This window comes from Rhineura floridana, chromosome 5 (genome assembly GCF_030035675.1).
Source record: "Rhineura floridana isolate rRhiFlo1 chromosome 5, rRhiFlo1.hap2, whole genome shotgun sequence".
Classification (NCBI taxonomy): domain Eukaryota; kingdom Metazoa; phylum Chordata; class Lepidosauria; order Squamata; family Rhineuridae; genus Rhineura; species Rhineura floridana.
This window is the reverse complement of record NC_084484.1, coordinates 138,813,907-138,834,182: the sequence shown is the minus strand read 5'-3', so window position 1 is coordinate 138,834,182 and position 20,276 is coordinate 138,813,907. Positions and strand designations below refer to the sequence as shown.

The following is a 20,276-nucleotide window of genomic DNA, read 5'->3' as shown; positions in this document are numbered from 1 at the left end:
TAGAAACAAACTTGCAACCAATGCAGCTGTTTTAAAACAGGGGTTATATGAAATCAAAAGGGAACCCCATCCAGTAATCTGGCTGATGCATTTTGGACCAGTTGAAGTTTCTGAGATATCTTCAAGGGCAGCCCCATGTGGAGTGCACTGCAATTCAATCAGGAAGTTTTTAAAACAGAAATGGGAAGAGCAAATCCAAGGGAAATAGCCATAGGTGAAGAAATACATGTGTCAAGTGCGTGTGCTAGGTACCACTGGCTGCAGGTTGTAGTGGAAATATTTAGCAAAGTAACATTTAAACAATTTTTTCTTCTTTCTGTGAGACAACTAGACACATTCTGTTTTGGATTAGTGCCAAACGTCTCACATACCATTTTTCCAACACAGAGATAACTACTCTGTATATGGGAAAACACATATTTCAATACAACATCCAATGCCTATTTTGCTGTGATCTCAAATATTTTGAAACAGATTTCCAAATCCATGCAATCAGAGAAAAATACACTCTTGCCATGTTCACAACTGGCAGCGTATGTAATCCCCTGTGCCTACGCTGTGATGACCTCATGTAGGACAGAGGGCATGTGACCTGAGCCTTCAAAATAATTTATGCTTGATAGCTGTTAAGATTTCAGCAGGCAATGTTGTGCCATATGCTCTATCAGGAAATACCAAGGTAACAGCACTTATCTATTGTAACTAATAAGTTGGTTGAAGAAACCAATCAAAAGAAGAAACAAACATTTCTGTACTTAAAAGAAATTTTAATATTAGGTTTCCTTAACTCTTTTGTCCATGTCAGTAAAGTACTATTTTATAATATAGGTGTTCAGGGTTTTTTCCCCCTTAAACACTTTTCAGACACAGTAATGATATAATAATTTACCTACTGGGTACTAAATAAAAGGGAAAAAATCCTCCATCAGCTCCCTTATCCTTTCTGTTCCTGGTCACAGCAGAAACATGCATTCGAATGAACTCAAATCTTTCTGGGGGGGAAAAATATATTTATTCAGTCAGTGCTTCTAAAATACAGGACCAATCCAGATTTAAACATATGGCTGTTCAATACACAGTTTTACTTCAGTTGAACTTCTGGCATGGTTAGCTTTCCCTATATGTATAAGTACTTGGGGAAATCACCAGGATTCAGCTTTTCAATGCACATTATGTCTCTGAACAGGATGAGTCTTTTAAGTAAAGTACTTGTTTGTCTTAAACCAGGAGCTTTTCTTTTCATAAAATTTGGTTACATTATTCACAGCATAATTCTGTATATGCTTTCTTGGTTCTAAGTTCCAGTGTGTTCAATAGGGCTTTCTCCCAGGTAAGAGCAACATCCAATGATGTACCCCTGCTTGTGTAACAGAAATCCACTTGTGCAATGGGATGCTCAGCATCTCTTCTCCTCCAGCTCCCTGCCCCCCATGTGCTTCCAAAATCTGCTCTAGAGAATTCAAGAGTGAGTTGTTGAGGGAGGGGAGGAAGGAGAAGCCCCTCTGCGCAAATGGATGCCTGCTCACTGTATGCTAGAGTTCACCCTAGGTGAACGTAGGATTGTAGCCAAGGTGCTTAAAAATTACCCCTCCCCCCACACAAACAAATAACAGGACTGAAACACTAAATCTCTCACTAGGGTTACACCTTGCCAGATGTAAGCTACAACTGTATCCAGTACAGTGAAGACCATATGGCCATATATTAATATATAGCAAAATACATAGTATTCATAGTATACACAAGTGCTGCACAGCAGAGAACAATTAGGACTCTGAATCTGATTTAAGTGATCAAGTCAGACACAGAAAAAATGAGCCCTCCCTTCATATTACATATCTAAATTTCAGGCATGATTCCACACTCTACTCTTGAGTTCCAATAGTGTAACACAGAAAGGTTTTAGGCATGTCAACTTCTGAAAAAGACCAATGTACCTCAAAACTCAAAAAACAAAACAAAAAAACAGATCAGTAGCATTTGTGTCTTATCCAAAGTAACTAGAAATATAAATCTTTTTCACCATGCCTTTTTGGACATGGGATAGATGTCTGCAAGAGAACTCAATATGACTAAAACATCACATGGGATGAATTCCTAAGATAGCACCTTAATGACTCCCTCTCATGCAGGCTTAGTTCCCACAGTTCCAGATGTATTTGGAAAATTAAGAATGAACCTTTTAGGCTAAAATGCTTTCCCATCTTTGCAGCACATTCCTGTTATGCTGCTTCTATATGCCAGATAAAATTGGTCAATGTAACAAATACTTTAAATTAAATAATCGCAATTATATATTTCCTTTTTCTCACAGTGACCTACAATACAAATCAAATATAAAACACACACTGAGAAAAACATTATCTGTCGTTTTTCTTCTTTGCAAGAGTGAAAGCACAAATGTTGTTGATTGGATTTCCAATAATTCTGGACAAAATCCTTTTGCACGGTCAGAAGAAAAGTCTGGCTAGCTTTTGCTGCCACTCTGCTGCTGCAAGTGAAGTTGCAAGATCAAGTCTCTAATTTCTTCCCGCTTACTTCTCACCACCTGGCGAGGGAACCACCGCTCCAAGTGCATTGGAAGCTCAAAGTTTACAATAGGATTCTGATGATAAAAAAAGGATATCGTTACACTAATTCAAAAAACACAAAACATTGCTCTCTTGGCAAAAAATCCCACTGTTCACTTAATGTTAAACAAATGATAATTAAAATAAACATATAGTGTCAATGAGCTGGACTCCCAAGACGTGAGTGGAATGAATTTGTGCTTTCTGAGAATTGTTGCACAACAGTGGATAGAACTCTGTTTCCAGTAGCTGTTAGATCAGCAAGTGGGGACCACACTGGTTGGGGGATGAGACAGACCCCCCCCTTCAACAACTGCAGTAATACCGCTAAACATTACAGATGCTTAGATGTTCTGCTTGTGCTCTGCCTATAATGGTGCTCCAGGCCCTGTCTTATACTGTGAAGCTACTAAAAACTTGATTGTAAAGGCTTTTGCTGATTATTTCAGTTTTTTTAATTACTGCCCATTAGTATTGTTTATTGTTGTTACTATGCTAATTTGGTGATTTTTACGATTATTCTTAGGTTTCCTTGCTATTTTAGCCTCTTTGGATTCCTTTTGGAAACAAGGCAGGATATTATATATATAACTCTCTCTCTCTCTCTTAAAGTAATCCCTTCTATATATTTTTTAAACCAAACTACCAGAGATTAGTAGTGGGGAGGGCGTACAGAGCATGTATAGTTCCTGCACAGGGTGAGAGCCTGTTAACAGCGAACTGAATGATAGGAGAAAGTCACCAGATGCCTTCAAAGTGAGTGTCTGCACCTGGCAGAAGGCTGGCCCTCCCTGAGCATGAGATTGGTGAAAAGATATGTGAAAGATATTGAGCGGGTCTGACTGTTCCCAATTCTCTCAGAGGCCTAATGGGATAACTGGTTTAGGTAGGATTTGTTGGTGGGCTCTTGCTATGTCCATATCAGGTATTTAGGAGCAGTCTTAGTAAGGAGGACCATGGGTGATGCCATCCTAATTTCAGTGATCATGGCTAGAGGGAGGTAGCGAGCTACCATAGAAGATGAGAGCAAGGCTATCTACACCTTGTTCCTCACTCCCACTCCTCCCATGGAAACGTTCCTTGTTCCTCATCTGCTGTACCCACTAGCCTGTGTGTGCTGTTATTATGTACCAATTTGGCATTAAACAAGACCACACTCATCCATGATCTGATCATGGCTAAGGGTGCCGATTTGGTGTACATTGCTGAGACCTGGGTGGAGTTGATCCGACTTAGCTTTGCCCACCTGGATACTCAGTGCAACACCAGCACAGTCTGCAGGGTCGGGTGGAGGGGTTATTGTGGTCTGCAGAACTTTGACCTGTCACCAGGAAATCACTCTGTTTTGGAGCTGGCTGTGAGGGCCTGCACCTGGTATCAGGCCAAGGAGACAATAAACTAGGTTGCTGCTGGTGTACCGTCCACCCTGCTGCCCAGCAGGATCTCTGACCGAGTTGGCAGAGGCCATCTTGGCTGTGGTGTTGCAGGAGCCCAGAAGGATATTCCTGGGTGATTTCAGTGTCCATGCTGAGGTTGCCTCTGCTGTTCCTGCTTGGGACTTCATGACTTCCATGACAACCATAGGGCTGTCTCAAGTTGTCACCGGGCCAACGCATAGGGCAGGATACACCCTCAACTTAGTTTTTGTTCCAGATGGAGGAAGTGTGATCTTGAGATAGGGAGGTGGATGTCACCCCATTGTTATGGTTAGACCACTTCCTGGTGAAGTTTAGACTTACGGCTCTGATTCTACCCGCAGGGGGTGGAAAGATTAAAATGGTCTGCCCCAGAGATTAATAGAATCCACTGGATTCCAGAATGCCCTAAGTGAGTTCCCAGTAGATGAAGCAGGTGACCCTATTGAAGCCCTTATCATGCTGTGGAACAATGACGCATGTCAGGCTTTTGACACTGTTGCCCCTGAGTGCCCTCTCCGACATTGCACCGTTTTCACCTTGGTACACCAGTGAACTAAGGGCAATCAAACAGGCTGGGCGACAGCTAGAGTGCAAGTGGTAAAAGATGTGCTGTGAGACTGATCAGGCACGAGTAAAACATCATAACCATGCCTAATGTGTGGCAGTGAGAGCGGTGAAGAAGCCTCACTTCTCTGCCACAATTACATCCTCAAGTAGCCATCCAGTGGAGCTTTTCTGTATTGTCAGGGATCTGTTATTGTTACTCCTCCTCCTCCTCAGATTTATATCCTGCCCTTCCTCCCAGTAGGAGCTCAGGGCAGCAAACAAATGCACTAAAAACCCTCTAAATCATCGTAAAAAGAAACTTTAAAACATATCAAAACAAAACATGCTTAAAAACATATTAAAACAAAAAATCTTTAAAAACATATTTTTTTTAAAAAAGGTTTAAAAACATATTAAAAAGCAGTTCCAACACAGATGCAGGCTGGGATAAGATCTCTACTTAAAAGGCTTGTTGAAAGAGGAAGGTCTTCAGTAGGCACCAAAAAAATAACAGAGATGGTGCCTGTCTAATATTTAGGCGGAGGGAATTTCAAAGGGTAGGTGCCACAACACTAAAAGTACACTTCCTGTGTTGTGCGGAATGGGCCTCCTGGTAAGATGGTATCTGCAGGAGGCGCTCACCTGCAGACTGCAGTAATTGACTGGGTATATAAGGGGTAAGATGGTCTTTCATGTATGCTGGTCCCAAGCTGTATAGGGCTTTGTACACCAAAACAAGCTTTGGACTTAGCCTCTTGAACTTAGCCCAGTAGCTAATAGGCAGCCAGTGCAATTCATTCAGCAGTGGGGTCACATTTTGCACCAGCTGCAGCTTCCAGACCAACCTCAAGGGCAGCCCTAATTAGAGCGCATTAGAGTAATCCAGCCTGGAGGTTACCAGTGCATGGACAACAGAGGGCAGTTGCAGGAGGGAGTGGCTCCAGCCACCCTGAAAGAGGCGATGATCTGACTGCTCCTGAAAAAGCCCACCATGGACCCATTGGTTTGTGACAACTACCGCCCAGTCGCAAATACCCCCTTCTTAGGGAAGGTGATCAAGAGGTTGTGGCACAGCAATTGCAAGTACTCTTGAATGAAACAGATTATCTTGACCCATACCAATCTGGGTTCAAGCCTGGTTATGGAACTGAATTGGCCTTGGTCACCCTGATGGATGACCTTTATCGGGAGAAGGATGGGGGAGTGCATCCCTGTTATTCTTCCTTGATTTCATGGTGGCTTTTGATACAATTGACCATGATATCCTTCTGGGCTGACGTGGTGAGATGGGTTTTGGAGGCACTGTTTTACAGTGGTTCTGATCCTTTCTCCAGGGTCATTTTCTGATAATAACATTGGGCAATTGTCTTTTGGCCCCCTGGCAGTTGTACTGTGGGGTGCCATAGGGTACCATCTTATCCCTGATGCTGTTTAACATCTATTTGAAGACCTTGGGAGTGGTCATCAGGAGATTTGGGGTGAGGTGTCAGCAGTACACTGCTGATACCCAGCTCTATTTCTCTATAACATCTGAATTGGGAGAGGTCGTGCAAGCCCTGGACCGCTGCCTGGATCCCGTGGTGGTCTGGATGAGGACCAATAAACTGAGTCTGAATCCCAGTGTAGTGGGCCAGCCTGGATAATAGCTTAAAATATGACTAAATTATGCTGAAATCATTTACATCTGCTTATATTTGCTTAGAATATACTTAAGATTTACTGAACTAGCTTATAAAGTCTGCTTCATGCATAACAGACTAATAGCAAGAAAGGAGTAGTTTAAAATTGCCCACCCTTTATTCCTCCGTCTCCTGACAAAAGCTGTAATTTTCCTATGAAAACAACTGGAAAAGACATAGAGATAAGATGTCTAGGCTGTCAGCCAATACTCAACTAGCGTTTTTGAGAGGAACCTCATTATACGGCATGGCTGACACTTGCAGAAAGGGCAAAGAAGACTTTCCAGGGAGCTGAAAACTGACAATTCACTGAGAGCATCTGACTAATGACCTGATGGACAGCCTGATGAGGCTGCACAGAGAAACACAGGAAAAAGTAAAGAGCTGCATGACCAGGCAGTAACAAGATAAGACCATGGGAACACACCTTCCCTTGATTAAAAAGTGTATAAAAAGCCACGATGAATAGCACTCTGCCAGAATGGGGAGGGGGGTTTGAAGAAAGCAAGAGAACCATCCATCTATGGCATTTGATGGATGATATAGCATGACATGTAACCAGTTTTAACTAAGAGGTGCCTACAGAGTCTTATACTTTGATGTTAAATGGATATCCAGCAACTTCTTTCATGCTGATATATATTTCTGTTTTTGCAAAGATGGCCAAGGTCACCTAGAATACATTTTATTAGTTGTAGTGTGCAAGATGTAAATAAATAGCATATACTATAAAGACTATTCTGCTGTTTGAAGTCTGGCCCCCAAATAGAAAATTTCTGGTACCTCCCAAGACTCAAGTATTCTTGAGTGGGGTCTCCTCTATTCTCCGCCTACACTAGACAACTGCTGTTGATAACCTGTGAGCTTAGGTGAACTAACGTTCGACATATAAAGACTCTATGTAGACACAGAGGAAGGGAGAAAGCAAGAACCCTCAACCCTGTGCATTTACTGGCAAGTGGGCTGGCCTTACCGATATTGCAAGCAAGACAGAGGTGCTATGGTTTGGTGGTTCTGAGTTCGGATAATTTGTCAGTTGCCTACTTTGGATGGGGTGGTACTTCTTCTGAAAGAGATGTGTAGTTTGGGGGTGCTCCTAGATCCATCTTTGTGACTAAAGGCCCAGGTGACCTCAGTGGCTAGGAGTGCCTTGTACCAGCTTCAGCTGGTACGACAGCTCCGGCCATTTCTGGACTGGGATAGCCTGAGCACCGTTGTCCATGCACTGGTAACCTTCAGGTTGGAGTACTGTAATGCACTCTATGTGGGGCTACTCTTGAGGTTGGTCCAGAAGCTGCAACTGGTGGAAAATGTGACCCCACTGCTGAATGAATTGCACTGGCTGCCTTTTAGCTACCAGTCTAAGTTCAAGAGGCTAAGTCCAACGCTTGTTTTGGTGTACAAAGCCCAAAGCTGCAGCTGGTGCAAAATGCAGCGGCATGACTGCTCACTGGGACATATCACCAACATGTCACCCCGCTGTTGAAAGAATTGCACTGGCTGCCCATTAGCTACTGGGCTAAGTTCAAGGTTCTGGTTTTGGTGTACAAAGCCCTATACAGCTTGGGACCAGGATACCTGAAAGATAGTCTTACCTCTTATATATCCAGTTGATCACTAAGCTCTGCAGATGAGGGCCTCCTGCAGATACCACCTTATCAGGAGGTCCATTCCGCACAACATAGGAAGCATACCTTTAGCGTTGTGGCATCTACCCCTTGGAATTCCCTCCCCTTAAATATTAGACAGGCACCATCTCTGTTATCTTTTCGCCACCTATTGAAGACCTTCCTCTTTCAACAAGCCTTTTTAGCAGAGACCTTATGCCAGTCTGTGTCTGTGTTGGAGTTGCTTTTTAAGATGGTTTTAAAGGTTTTTTAAAAAATATGTTTTTAAAGATGATTTGTTTTGACAGTATTTTAAAGTCTGTTTTTATGGCATTTTGGAGGGTTTTTGGTTTTTCTGTTTGCTGCCCTGGGCTCCTACTGGGAGGAAGGGTGGGATATAAATTTAATAAATAAATAAAACAAACAAACAAACAAATAAATAATAAAATTGTTTGCTTGCTCAAATCTTTTTCAGAGAATTATAGATCTGAAAGGGGATGCAGAATGATATACGAGTCTTCTTCACAAAGATAAGAAGTCACAAAGCTCCACAGATTCCTGGAACAGATAAAACTTATATCATTTACAAATCTAATGAAGCATTACTTCTGCCTGCAAGCAGCAGAACTGCTGCCACTAAATAGGTCATTCTGCATCAGCTGCTGAACATAAAACCATTAAGACACAGAAACAAAAACTGAGTACCTAATAACAAATATGCTTCCCCCCAGCAGGCAATGGAAGCTATCAAATGTGGCCTTTCCAGACATCTTTGCCTATAAAAGATGGATTTGCGAGTTGTATCTAGAAAAATAAAACAATCTAAAAAAGAATTGAAATGTTTTGCACCTGGAAGAAAGTTTCCACGTACTGGAGTAAATATACTCCACAATCACTATTGTTATCCTGTTTGGGGACTCTAGGACAGAAATCCACCATTGTTGATTTGTTGAACTCACGACATGTTTTGCGTTTTGCTTCCCATTCTGCTTCTAGATATCTGAAATGAAAGTAGAGAGAAATAGGCTAACAGTGCAATCCTGAACATGTCTACACAAAAGCAAACCCTAAAGGGTTTTATTCAGGAGGGTCCTACTCAGAGTAGACCCACTGAAATTAAGGAATCTAAGTTAGTCATGTCCATTACTTTAATGGGTCTACTCTGAGTAACACTTCAAGGTATGTAGGTATAGGGTCAGTGTTAGTTGCACTTCCGTCCTACTGTCGATGTGAAAAATTAATCTCAATTTCACTGATTTCAATGGAACCCAAGCGTGACTCACTTGATCTGAATCCAACCCACTTTCCATAGATATCTGAAAAATAATCATCTTTACCTGCATGCGGACTTGATACATTTATTGATCATCTTTATTCATTTTCATCTGAACAAACAGTATTAAACTATTCGTTTTACCTTCTAATGTGATCTTTTATAAGGCAGAACTTCTATGGCCAGGATCCAAATTGCTGCTTAGGTACAACAATTTTCTGTACATGCATCTAGGCTTCTCTTTTTTTACTCTCTCTCAATAGGCCCTCATGCTACCATAAGTAATAGGTGTTACAGGAAAATTATTGAAAGCAGGGGCCTTTGAAGCCCTGAGTGAAAATTTCTTACACATGACCTCTGCTATCCAAGTTCATGTTCATGCCTTATAATTAGTTCATTTAGCGGATTAAGGGGTGTCATAATCCTTTGCCAGAATCTATCACCCTCTTGTTGATAACTAATTTTAAGAGGGATATTTTGAGTTTAGCAAGAGCTGAAAAGCTAGCAATATTGGCTCTGTCCACTAACTCACTAGAGTGGATACTGAGAAGCAGGCAAAGAAAGTTTTAACGCTCTTCTTCCCAGTATGAAAAGAAACAAACTCCCCCAAATGCTCCCTGCCCTCCTTTTTGCCTCCGACTTGACTTGCACATTGGAGTCATCAGCTGCATCACATACAAGACAACTTCTGCCAGAGAAAACTGAGGTGCATAAAGCAGGAAGCGCATGCTTTGGACCAGAAAGGACATACGTGGGAGCTTGACTGAACCTTGAGCCACCAGTTGTTTATCTCTAATAGGGCATTATGCAAAACTCACACAACAGAAATGTAGGTCAAATGGTTGCAAATGGCCAAGATTTATGGCAAAATGATGTCTAGGATATTTTTCCTTTTAATGATAATAATCAGCTATTTATTTCTAGTAAAGCAAAAAGTGGGTAGCCACATTGGCCCATAAAGAAACCCCCAAACTCCACATTAGGGCAATACTTTTATTTGGCCAAATTAAATATCACAAAACAGTGTGCAAGCTTTTGAGTTCTCTAGAACTCTTTATCAGGCTAGATGGCAAGCACATCTAGGTAGGGAAGAAATAAATTTGTTTTTGTTGATGATGAAACCATGGAGTCTACATCTGGTCACAGTCTTAAGATGGATCCCATCCGTGATCAGATGCAGATTCCATGGCTTCAACATCAGCTAATTTTTCCCTTCCTCTCTCTCCCTGACCTCTGGCTCTTCCCTCTGGCTTGATGGAAAAATTCTGAAGAACCTGAAAGCTAGCACACTATTTTGTGACATTCTGGGTGGCCTTCAGACCTACTTAGTGTTGGTTCTGGAATGAATGATCTGGTTGGCTATTGCTGCTTGTTGCTGATATAACTTTAGGTCAAAGGATGCTTCATGTATCAATATGTTCAACTTAAATGTTCAAAATGTGTAATCTGTCATCCTGATTTAAGAAGTAAAATTTCATGAAAACTTATTTTGCCCAGATTGTAAGCATCAGTGTAGGTAAGGCTATATGAAATAGAAATGAAGAGTCCAAGATTCATATTAGGGCAACACCTTTATTTATTATGTGATTTTAAATACCTGGCTCCTTCAAAATAGGAGGCAGCTCACAATACAAACAGCCTAAGATCAATATCACTTTAAACACGATTATCAGTTAAAAATGAGAATCAAATAAAATGCAGTATTACTCACTCTCTTAAGACTTGAACTGTGTTCTGAACAGAACTTGCCTTCAGGGAATCCAAGATGAGGATACATGGCCTATATAAAAAGAAAAATGAGTTTCATTTTCCATTACTGAAAAGACCAATGCTTATTTTGTGAATTTCAGGGGAAATTTCAATAAAACATTTTAGAATGACCAGGACAAGCTAATGGCTACTAATAGTATATGTAGAAATATAGTAAGTATATGGCATTGCTGTTAAAAGTGAATACAGCCCAATACGGTCGTGTTATTAGAAATTTAAATGCCTACCTTTTACAAACTTTCTTAGTTTTAGAAGTGCTTAAGGAACTCTGAAAAACAAATTCACGAACTATGATGAGTAAAAGCAAGACAGAATAAGCAAATCTGATCCTCACTCAATACACATTGGCAGCTAAATAGAAGCATTTTCTTGTACAGTTTAACTTATATCCTGCCTTTCCAAAGCTCAAGGCAGCTTATAACATCAAATATCACAATTAAAATGGTAATATTTACAAATAAGTTCTCTAATTAAAAGACATTTGAATGAGAAATGATCACCCAAGAGAACAGACAGAACAGCAAGACAAGACTAAGATAAACATAGTCTTTCAAAAGTAGCCTACTTTGTGTCTACTTTCTGTTTCTAGGGAGGGGGTGGGCTCTCCAACACCGGAGGCATTCAAGATGAAGATTCAAGCTGGACATCCACTTGTCGAGTATGTTTTAAGTAGGATTCCTGCATTGAGTAGGGGGTTGGACTTGATGGCTTTATAGGCCTCTTTCAATTCTACTATTCTATGATTCTCCAGGCCATTTTTATTTGCCTGGGCCTTCGCAGTTTGATAAATAAGAGGTGTACTCCTCATCAGTAGTGGCGTCTATATTTCTCTTAATTATTTTCAGTGTATATATGTTTTTAGCACTGTTTTATTGTATTTTGTTCATATGTTTTATGTACATTGCCCTGGGCTCTTCTGAGGAAGGAAGAGTAAGAAATAAGTAAAGAAATAAAAAGCTTGTCAGTTCTTATAACAGAATTCTGTGTTATCTAAAGACACTGTAAATGTGGTGAAAGAATGATCAGGGACCTGCCTTAACACATATTGTTTACAAGAAGATAACATTTAAAAATTTGTATGACCTGCTGTATGGAAAGCACTATTGGCCCAAACTAATTTTTTATTATACTACAGTGACAGAAATGTTAAACAGCTTGCCTCTTTTGCCTCAATGTCTTCAGACGGACCAGGGTACTGCTGTGAATTAGTCCCTTAGTCTCTTCCTACCTCTCCCTGAACATCTCCTCCTCCTGCAAATGAGAATCTAAGATGGCGCCTGCCACAGAGGGCAACGTTTCTTGGGCGGTGCATGGGATTTCTCACTTGCTCTTGCTGACGAACAGGTCAGCTCCAAGGAGAGGGGTGATGGTGAGTGGGAGCAGCCCACTGCTCATGTCTCAGGCATAAGAGCTTCAGGGCTTTCCCTTCCTGGAATGAGCATGGAAAGTGGAGGGGGCTGGGCAGGGTGGGAAAAGCAGCCGTATGCTTTACTGCCCACCCCAGGGTCTACCTTGCTCCTGGGAAGCGGCTGACCATGAGCTCTCTGTTTGCCCTCTCTCATTCGCAGTAGGAGGTCCTTGCCTAGGGGTGTTAAAAGCATCCTGGCTATCGAATGCAGTGCAGCTTCTGCGGTCAGGGCTAATGTTGTTCAGGGGACCTAGGAAGGCTCCCAGCTACCCCAAATGCTAGTGTGCCCCTCCTCCTTTGCTTGTTGCTTTTGTGGACGGGTGGTGGTGAAGCTCTTGAACTACCCCGTCTGTAATCCCCAGCAGTATAGAGCAAAACAAACAAACAAACATCAAACATTCTTCCCTCTGGCTAAAGAGCTGACTGAGGGGGTAAAGCAGAGAAGAAAAAAATCTGCTTTTCCCTGAGAGAAAAAAAACTGCTCCTACAACCCTAGAGTAGAGCATATAGGAGCCAGGAATCAACCCTGAAGGTAGAGACTGGAGAAATATTTTCTCCTCTTCCAGTTGGCCGCTAGAAAGATTTATTGCTTTAACTTGACTCTGCCTTCTGAAGAGGAGTTACCCTTTTCCTCTATGCTCCAATTCTCCATTGACCAAGAACCACAGTTTCCCATTTCATCTGTACCAGAAAACTATGTTTACCAGTTTCAGAACAAGCCAGGATATTGAACCAACTTCGAACCATGTTTAATATTCTAGTTTGTTCCTCAGCTGGTAGCCATAGCTGCTCAGTTCAGATGAAATGGGAAACTATGGCTAATGATAAACCTCCTGGTTTGACTGCTCACACTGCAATGAAAGGAGCGAAGGGGCTGCAGGTGGGTCAAAAAGGCTCATTTGTATCTCAGCTGATCACGTGAACATGCCCCAAAGCACTTACTTTGACAGCTTTGGGATCCAATCCCGGAGACGCAGTTGCTTGTTGAACATTATCTAATATGAAAGAGAAAACAGAATATGGTTAAAGAAAACAACGATGGGGGGGGGGGTTATACTGAAAATGTATGGCATGAGTGATAACTATGTTTTATTTTTTTTCATTTATTAAAAGTATTTATATCCTGGTTCTCTTTAGAATGATAAAAACAACAATACACGCCCCCGCCCCCCAAGAAATCAGCCAGCAATAAAGCCATTTGAAACTAGTATCTGGGTGCAGTCCTATACTTGAGATACACGATCTAAAGAGCTAGCTGCAGAATGTAGCAGAAGCCCTGCTACGGTGGCAGAATGTGAAATGTACCACTGTCCTTGAAGAAACACCAGTGGAACAGCTCAGATATGCCAGCATGCCACTACACTGGGTTATCTGTTCTGCTGATATAGCAGCCAAAGTGGGAGAGAGATGTGGGCAGGACATGGGAGTACAGGGGAGGAGACTTGCATGGAAAGATGTGGCTGGGCCAAAAAGGATTTGTAAGGCAAAGCCCGGCATGTAGCATCCTGCATGGCTCTTTGATGCTTTCAGAGAGCTGTGTGGGGCACTTTGAAGCCCTGAAGATCAGCTGACTGTTGAGGCCTCAAAGTGCCACATGTGGGTTTCTGCATGCTCTGACAAATCAGCTCACTGCCAGTGCTTGCAGAGAGCCAGTATGACTAGATGGCCATTTTTCTTTTGTAAACTGACCGGCTGGACTATGGCTGTGTAATCATAGAATCATAGAATAGTAGAGTTGGAAGGGGCCTATAAGGCCATCAAGTCCAACCCACTGCTCAATGAAGAACCCAAATCAAAGCATTCCTGACAGATGGCTGTCCAGCTGCCTCTTGAATGCCTCCAATGTCGGAGAGCCCACTCCCTCTCTAGGTAATTGGTTTCATTGTCATATGGTTCTAACAGTTAGGAAGTTTTTCCTGATGTCCAGTTGAAATCTGGCTTCCTGCAATGAGCCCATTATTCCCTGTCCTGCAATCTGGGATGATCGAGAAGAGATCTTGGTCCTCCTCTGTGTGGCAACCTTTCATGTACTTGAAGAGTATTATCATATCTCCCCTCAGTCTTCTCTTCTCCAGGCTAAACATGCCCAGTTCTTTCAGTCTCTCCTCATACGGCTTTGTTTCCAGCCCCCTGATCATCCTTGTTGCTCTCCTGTAATAATCTTATCCCTTTTTCTTCACTGGAAAAAGGGGGAGTGTACCTGTAAGCTCCCAATATAAAATAAAGTCTATCCAATTATGTGATCAACATTGCAATTTGTAATAAGACTTAGCATTTGTATAACACTTTAGTGTTGAAGCTCTCTGACTGGAACTATCTTGCAGCAGTTGTTTCAACCGCCCTGAAAAATAGGCCAGTATTATTGTCCTTATTGACAGATGGGAGACTGAGGCTAAAAGAAAATGGTTGAAGACCCTCTGGCAACTTCATGGCAGAGACAAGATCTGAACTAGGTACTTTGTGATTTGTAGCTCTGTCTCTTAGCTAATAACCGACTCTAAAATTTTGATTATGGATATTGAAAATTATGGGATAGCTTTTCTTGCCTATTTTGATCTGGATTCTGCTTTTGAGAATTTTGACAATATCCTCACAATCCCTGGTCATAAACTAAAGCAAATCTTCAACAACAAGATTATTTTCAGTGAAAGAATGATATACAACAGAATATTATTTCTATTTTCTAGCTGGTTACCAACACTTACGTTAACTCAAGCGCTGAGCTAAAATGAATTATTTTTCAAAGCTACTTTTATTATTGCGGCTAAATGAACGTGTGCTAAGACTGTAGAGAACAAAAGATGATCTCCAGAAAACTGTGGGCCTTGTGTTACTATTCAAAGATAAATTTATCAGTAAGTGATTCATAGAATCCTGGTGCAGTCATAAATGCAAGTATAAGTCCTAAGAGGTTAGTGCATAATTAGCATTCTAAACCATATAATATTATCTAGTGTATGTTCTTAAATCATTACCTTTGGGCTGCAGGCTGCTATTTAAGTCTAACTCCTCTTTATCACTCCTGGTATCATTAAAGACCAACACAGTTTTTGTTCTAACAGTGTCACTTTTAATTTCTGGCTGACATGGAGATTGCTGGAAGAACATTTGCTGTGAACCCTGATCTGGACAATCCTCATATACAACTTCTTCTAGCAAAGGGAAGCAAATAACTGCAATATACCAATGAGACCTAGAAAGGAAAGGAAAGGAGAGAAAAAGGAAATCAGTATCTGATTCTCTAAAAGAGGAGCAAAGAAAAAAAAGGGAGGGTTGGACTCTGAATGCTTTCCCCACTGTGATATCTATTAAGATCTGATAACAACTATGCTCACTATAATCAAGAGGCCACTTCCCCATAAGTGTTTGCCTTTTCTGCATGATAGCTAAATTACCAATTACATATGAAAGATGCATGCAGGCATTTATCACAGGAAATTTCAGGCTTCATGTTCATTTTTAGAATCACCCAAGCTCTAGGTAATAACTGCATATTCAAACAAATACAAACTAAAATTTCTGGAATGGAAGTTACCAGGCGGAAAAAGGCTGAGATTCTAATTAATGTAGCAAACTTACTCTTCATTCACAGGCACAAATATGTAGTCTTTGCTAAAAATGTTTATGTGTCGAGTCCATCTTTTTACTCTTCTGTGTCTTCTTTGAGCTATCCTGTGTGGAAACAAGCCAGTTAATGCTATCTGTCCGAAACAAAGGAAATGTTTTTGCATCTCCCCAAACCCAGCGAAGAGGGTATAAACCATTTTATATTGCTCTTTTATGGGCAAGACAGGTAAATCTACCTTTGAGGATTAGCTGACCTATCCCAGGTGGTCACTGGCCAGGAGAGCAGAGTCTACCACTGGGAAACTCCTGTTTCCAGAAGGACATGACTGCAAGGTGGACCAGAAAGCATTTAAAGGCAACTTACGACAGGTTTGGGTTTTCTTCAGTGTTTGCTTCCGTCCTGGTCAGGCACTTATAGAAGAAACTGCTAAATATATGTGACCGCTCAGCAAGTTCTTTTGGGGCTTTTTCCAACAACAGATACCTACAAAAAAGGCAAAAGATACACAAACATTTTATTTCTCATGTGGACATCTATTTTTTGTTCATTCATGCACAAAGGTAGGGGTAAAAATGAGTTTCCCCACAGATAATTAGCTTTGAATAATGATAGAGGAACTTACCATATATATTACTTACTTAAGGTAAAAGTCAATGATTACATCATTGAGGAATTCTCCATACTCCAAACATTCCATATCCTCTCTTGTGACACCCAGACCCCCTTTTGCAGGTGGGGGAGGATAAACTATCAAGCTAGAAAGCAAAGGTGACATTAAATAACTGATGATAATTCTATAAGAAGTAATCTAATTGTTATTACATTATAATTAGTAAAAGGAGAGTAGAACAATTTATCATTTATCTATAAAGGTGGGCAACAGATAAAGGTATATTTCACACATCAAACCATAATAAGCCAAACCATAATATAGCATGTAACATTAAGCTATGTAAGCCACTTTGGCTACAGCTCATGATTTGTCTGGAGAGAGATAAACTGTGAGCCCAGGTTTGGACGACACAGTAAGCCAAACCATGGCTTAGCTCACAGCAGCAAGAGGACCAGAGGATCAAAGCAGCCACAATATCCTGACCAGAAGCCCATGTGTTTGTGCCAAACTATGACTGACTTAGTATTACAAGTAAACTTGGTCACCATGATCAGCCAATGAAGATCTTTCCACTGGCTAAGTGCAAAACGTCATAGCAGCTACCATATTTCTGGAAAAGCACATGCACACATTAATGCAAGTTTGTTTCAGACATGTCTCATTATGTACTTCCAGTAATGAACCACCAGCAGCAGTTATGTCTAATGTGACAAGAAATAATATGATAAAAGGTCAAATTCTTCTTAGTCATTCTAATATTTTTCTACCGCTGTTTTATTCAGTAAGAAAAAATACAAATAATCAAAGAACATTTAAATTAATTTGTCAGCACATGACTACACTTTTCTATTATGTAGCCTTGAATTATTAGCTCAACACTGTGTCTTAACATTGACCAATGCACTGACTACATGACAAAGAGAATAGGCCACACAATCAGTAGGTGTATGACAGTGGTGCTTCTGCTGTAGGAAATGTAAGATCTTTAGATGGAGAAGTGCTCATATCCTTCTCAACTCAGGTCTGTTCTCCATCCACAGATTTCCATCCATTGCTTTTTGGTAGCAACACCACATTTATGGAATGCTCTGGTCTTGAAAATCTAAAGGGCTAGCTCCCTACTGACATTTAGAAAACAATCAAGGAAATTTTTATTTCATTGGGCCTTTGGAGAATGAATATTTATTCTTCTATGGCAGGGGTGGGGAACTTCAGGCCTGAGGGCTAAATGCGGCCCTCCAGGCCTCTATCCTGTCCTTGGGACTCTCCCAAGGGCCACCTCTTGCTGGCCCTACTCCATCCCCTCCTTCTGCCTGGCTCAAATGTGTCAGAAGCAATTGCCATCCAGTTCTGTGATAAAATACAGGTATACACATCAACATTAGCTGTATAGCACTGTGTTTTGACTAGTGAAGTGCCTAGTAAGATTGCAATATCTGACCAATACCCTCACAACTTAACCTGACCAGCACTGCCAAACATGCCCTCATGGTCTTCCTTCCCAATCCACAAGCCCAATACAAGCTAGTTCCACCTTGAAGCTGCAAAAGCATGAGCAGCATTGCATTTAATAGGGATCCTGTATAGGAATTAACATAATTTTTGCCATATTAAAATTATGGCAACTGAAAAGGTTTGATGTTACTGAAGGCTAAAGACTTTTAGATCTTTAGCACTGATTTAGCAAAACTGTATTTTAATATTTCTAACTGAAATTGTTGTTTTGGAATGTTTTGAAATGTTTTTATTATGTTTTTCTTGTTAAATTGTTTTGTCTATGTTTGCTGCCCTGAGCTCCTTCAGGAGGAAGGGTATGATATAAATTTAATAAATAAAATAATAATAGTACAGCAATGAAAGGGGTCATGATTTTTATTGCAGTTTCTCTAAGTAATGGGCCATCGTAATTTATATACTTCCTGCTTCTCCTTCAAAGCTCTCTTCAAGACCATCACTTCAGAAAAATGCCTTTCCTCTACTATCCTTAGTATTCTGCACTGCTAGCTGTCTCTCCCTGACCATTCATTGCCAATTTCACTGATAATTTCAGCCATTCCTGCCCTTTCTGGTGTTGATGAACACCACCAGGGCAGGCAGGAATGGCTGAAATTAGCATTAATCAAATATGACCTCCTTGGCTGATAAGAAGGCACTTAAGAACATAAGAAGAGACTGCTGGATCAGGTGAGTGGCCCATCTAGTCCAGCATCCTGTTCACACAGTAGTCAGCCAGATGCCTGTGGGAAATCTGTAAGGAGGATCTAAAAGCAAGAGCACTCTTCCCTCCTGTGGTTTCTAGCAATTGATAGTCAGAAGCATACTGCCTCCGACTATGGAGGGACAGCAGAGCCATCATGGCTACTAGTCACTGATAGGCCTTATTCTCCATGAATTTGTTCAATCCTCTTTTAAAGCCATCCAAAGCTGGTGGCCATCACTGCCTCTTGTGGGAGAGAAATCAACAGTTTAACTATCTGCTGTGTGAAGATGTACTTTCTTTTGTCTGTCCTGAATCTTCCAACATTCAGCTGTCCAAAGTCCTAGTGTTGAGAGAGGGAGAAAGGCTTTTTTCTATCCACTTTATCCGTGCCATGCATAATTTTATACACTTCTATCATGTCACATCCTACTCGCCTTTTCTCTACACTAAAAAGCCCCTAATGCTGCAATCCTTCCTCATAGGGGAGTTGCTTCCACTCATATGGGAAGTGGGGTTATTTCTGATGCCCCCATCCCAATCTGATGCGACATCTCAAGCTATTCTGGAGGGTCAGGAGCAGCATTTTGAAGACAGAACGGTCTGCAGCAGGATGGAGAAATATAGGAAAGCTGTGCTATACAGGCAGAACTCCACTTGTGGTTCTTTAAATCGAAGCCTATGTTCTGCCTAGTACCCTGTTCATAATAAAATGTTAAATAGCAGAACCAGAAAGAAGAACTAGGTGTCATAATAAAATGTGAATTTGAACAAGATAATTAGAGAAATAAGCAGTCTTCAAATGTAAGGAATCCCTAATAGGGATGCAGAAATTAAGCAAACTGCATAACAACCAACATTTTTCTCCTGCTATAATGCTTTTCTGGTTTGGAGTTACATACAAGAATCAAGTAAGACACTTTCATCAACACTTTTTTCATTTAAGGATAGGAAGGTATTTTCTAGCAACTAATTAAGCCAGTGGGTGTATTCCTATATAATTTGCTTCTGGATATTTCAGTATCATGTAAACAACTATACATACTTCCGAACGGGTCCAGTCTCTCGCAACTCTTTCCACTCATTCTTCGGCAGAGAAGTGATGGAAAAGGAATATTGACCAGAATTTTGCTTCTGCAGTAGCAAGTAACTTGGCTTGGTGAGGCTTGATTTTGATTCCTACCAGAAAGAAAGGCAAGATCATCTTTCGTGGTCTATGTTAAAGGCACCACTAAGGGTAAGAAAATTATGACAGCTGAAATGTGAAAAAGTTGGTTGCAAGAAATCACATATGATAACGGTTAAAAAATACACATGTACTCCCCTCATTAAATCTGTCATCTGGAATGCATGATATATGACAACATCCATTCAGTACATAAAAACTCCTTAGAAGACTGCTTTTTCCTGAATATAGGGATAGCTTCTAACACCAAAAATGCATTCTGCAGCACCTTGAAGTGTTATTCTATTCATAAGAACATAAGAAGAGCCTGCTGGAACAGGCCAGTGGCCCATCTAGTCCAGCATCCTGTTCTCACAGTGGCCAACCAGGTGCCTGGGGGAAGCCCGCAAGCAGGACCCGAGTGCAAGAACACTCTCCCCTCCTGAGGCTTCCGGCAACTGG

The 20,276-nt window shown here is 41.1% G+C and overlaps 1 protein-coding gene across 6 annotated transcripts in view; it reads right to left on the bottom strand.

Moving 5' to 3' along the window:
- Positions 1–786: 786 nt before the first annotated feature.
- Positions 787–20,276, bottom strand: part of SENP7 (SUMO specific peptidase 7) — a 65,254-nt gene continuing 45,764 nt past the window's right edge. For 5 of the 6 annotated variants that reach the window (XM_061628170.1, XM_061628172.1, XM_061628173.1 and 2 more), the window contains 10 exons: positions 19,695–19,828; positions 16,478–16,594; positions 16,203–16,322; positions 15,851–15,943; positions 15,247–15,464; positions 13,214–13,266; positions 11,091–11,131; positions 10,805–10,873; positions 8,670–8,820; positions 787–2,605 (listed from right to left, as the gene is read on the bottom strand). In XM_061628170.1, coding sequence (XP_061484154.1) covers positions 2,468–2,605; positions 8,670–8,820; positions 10,805–10,873; positions 11,091–11,131; positions 13,214–13,266; positions 15,247–15,464; positions 15,851–15,943; positions 16,203–16,322; positions 16,478–16,594; positions 19,695–19,828 — 1,134 coding nt within the window. In that variant the 3' untranslated portion in view covers positions 787–2,467. The remainder of the gene's footprint in view (positions 2,606–8,669; positions 8,821–10,804; positions 10,874–11,090; positions 11,132–13,213; positions 13,267–15,246; positions 15,465–15,850; positions 15,944–16,202; positions 16,323–16,477; positions 16,595–19,694; positions 19,829–20,276) is intronic. The other variant, XM_061628171.1, reaches the window with a different exon arrangement.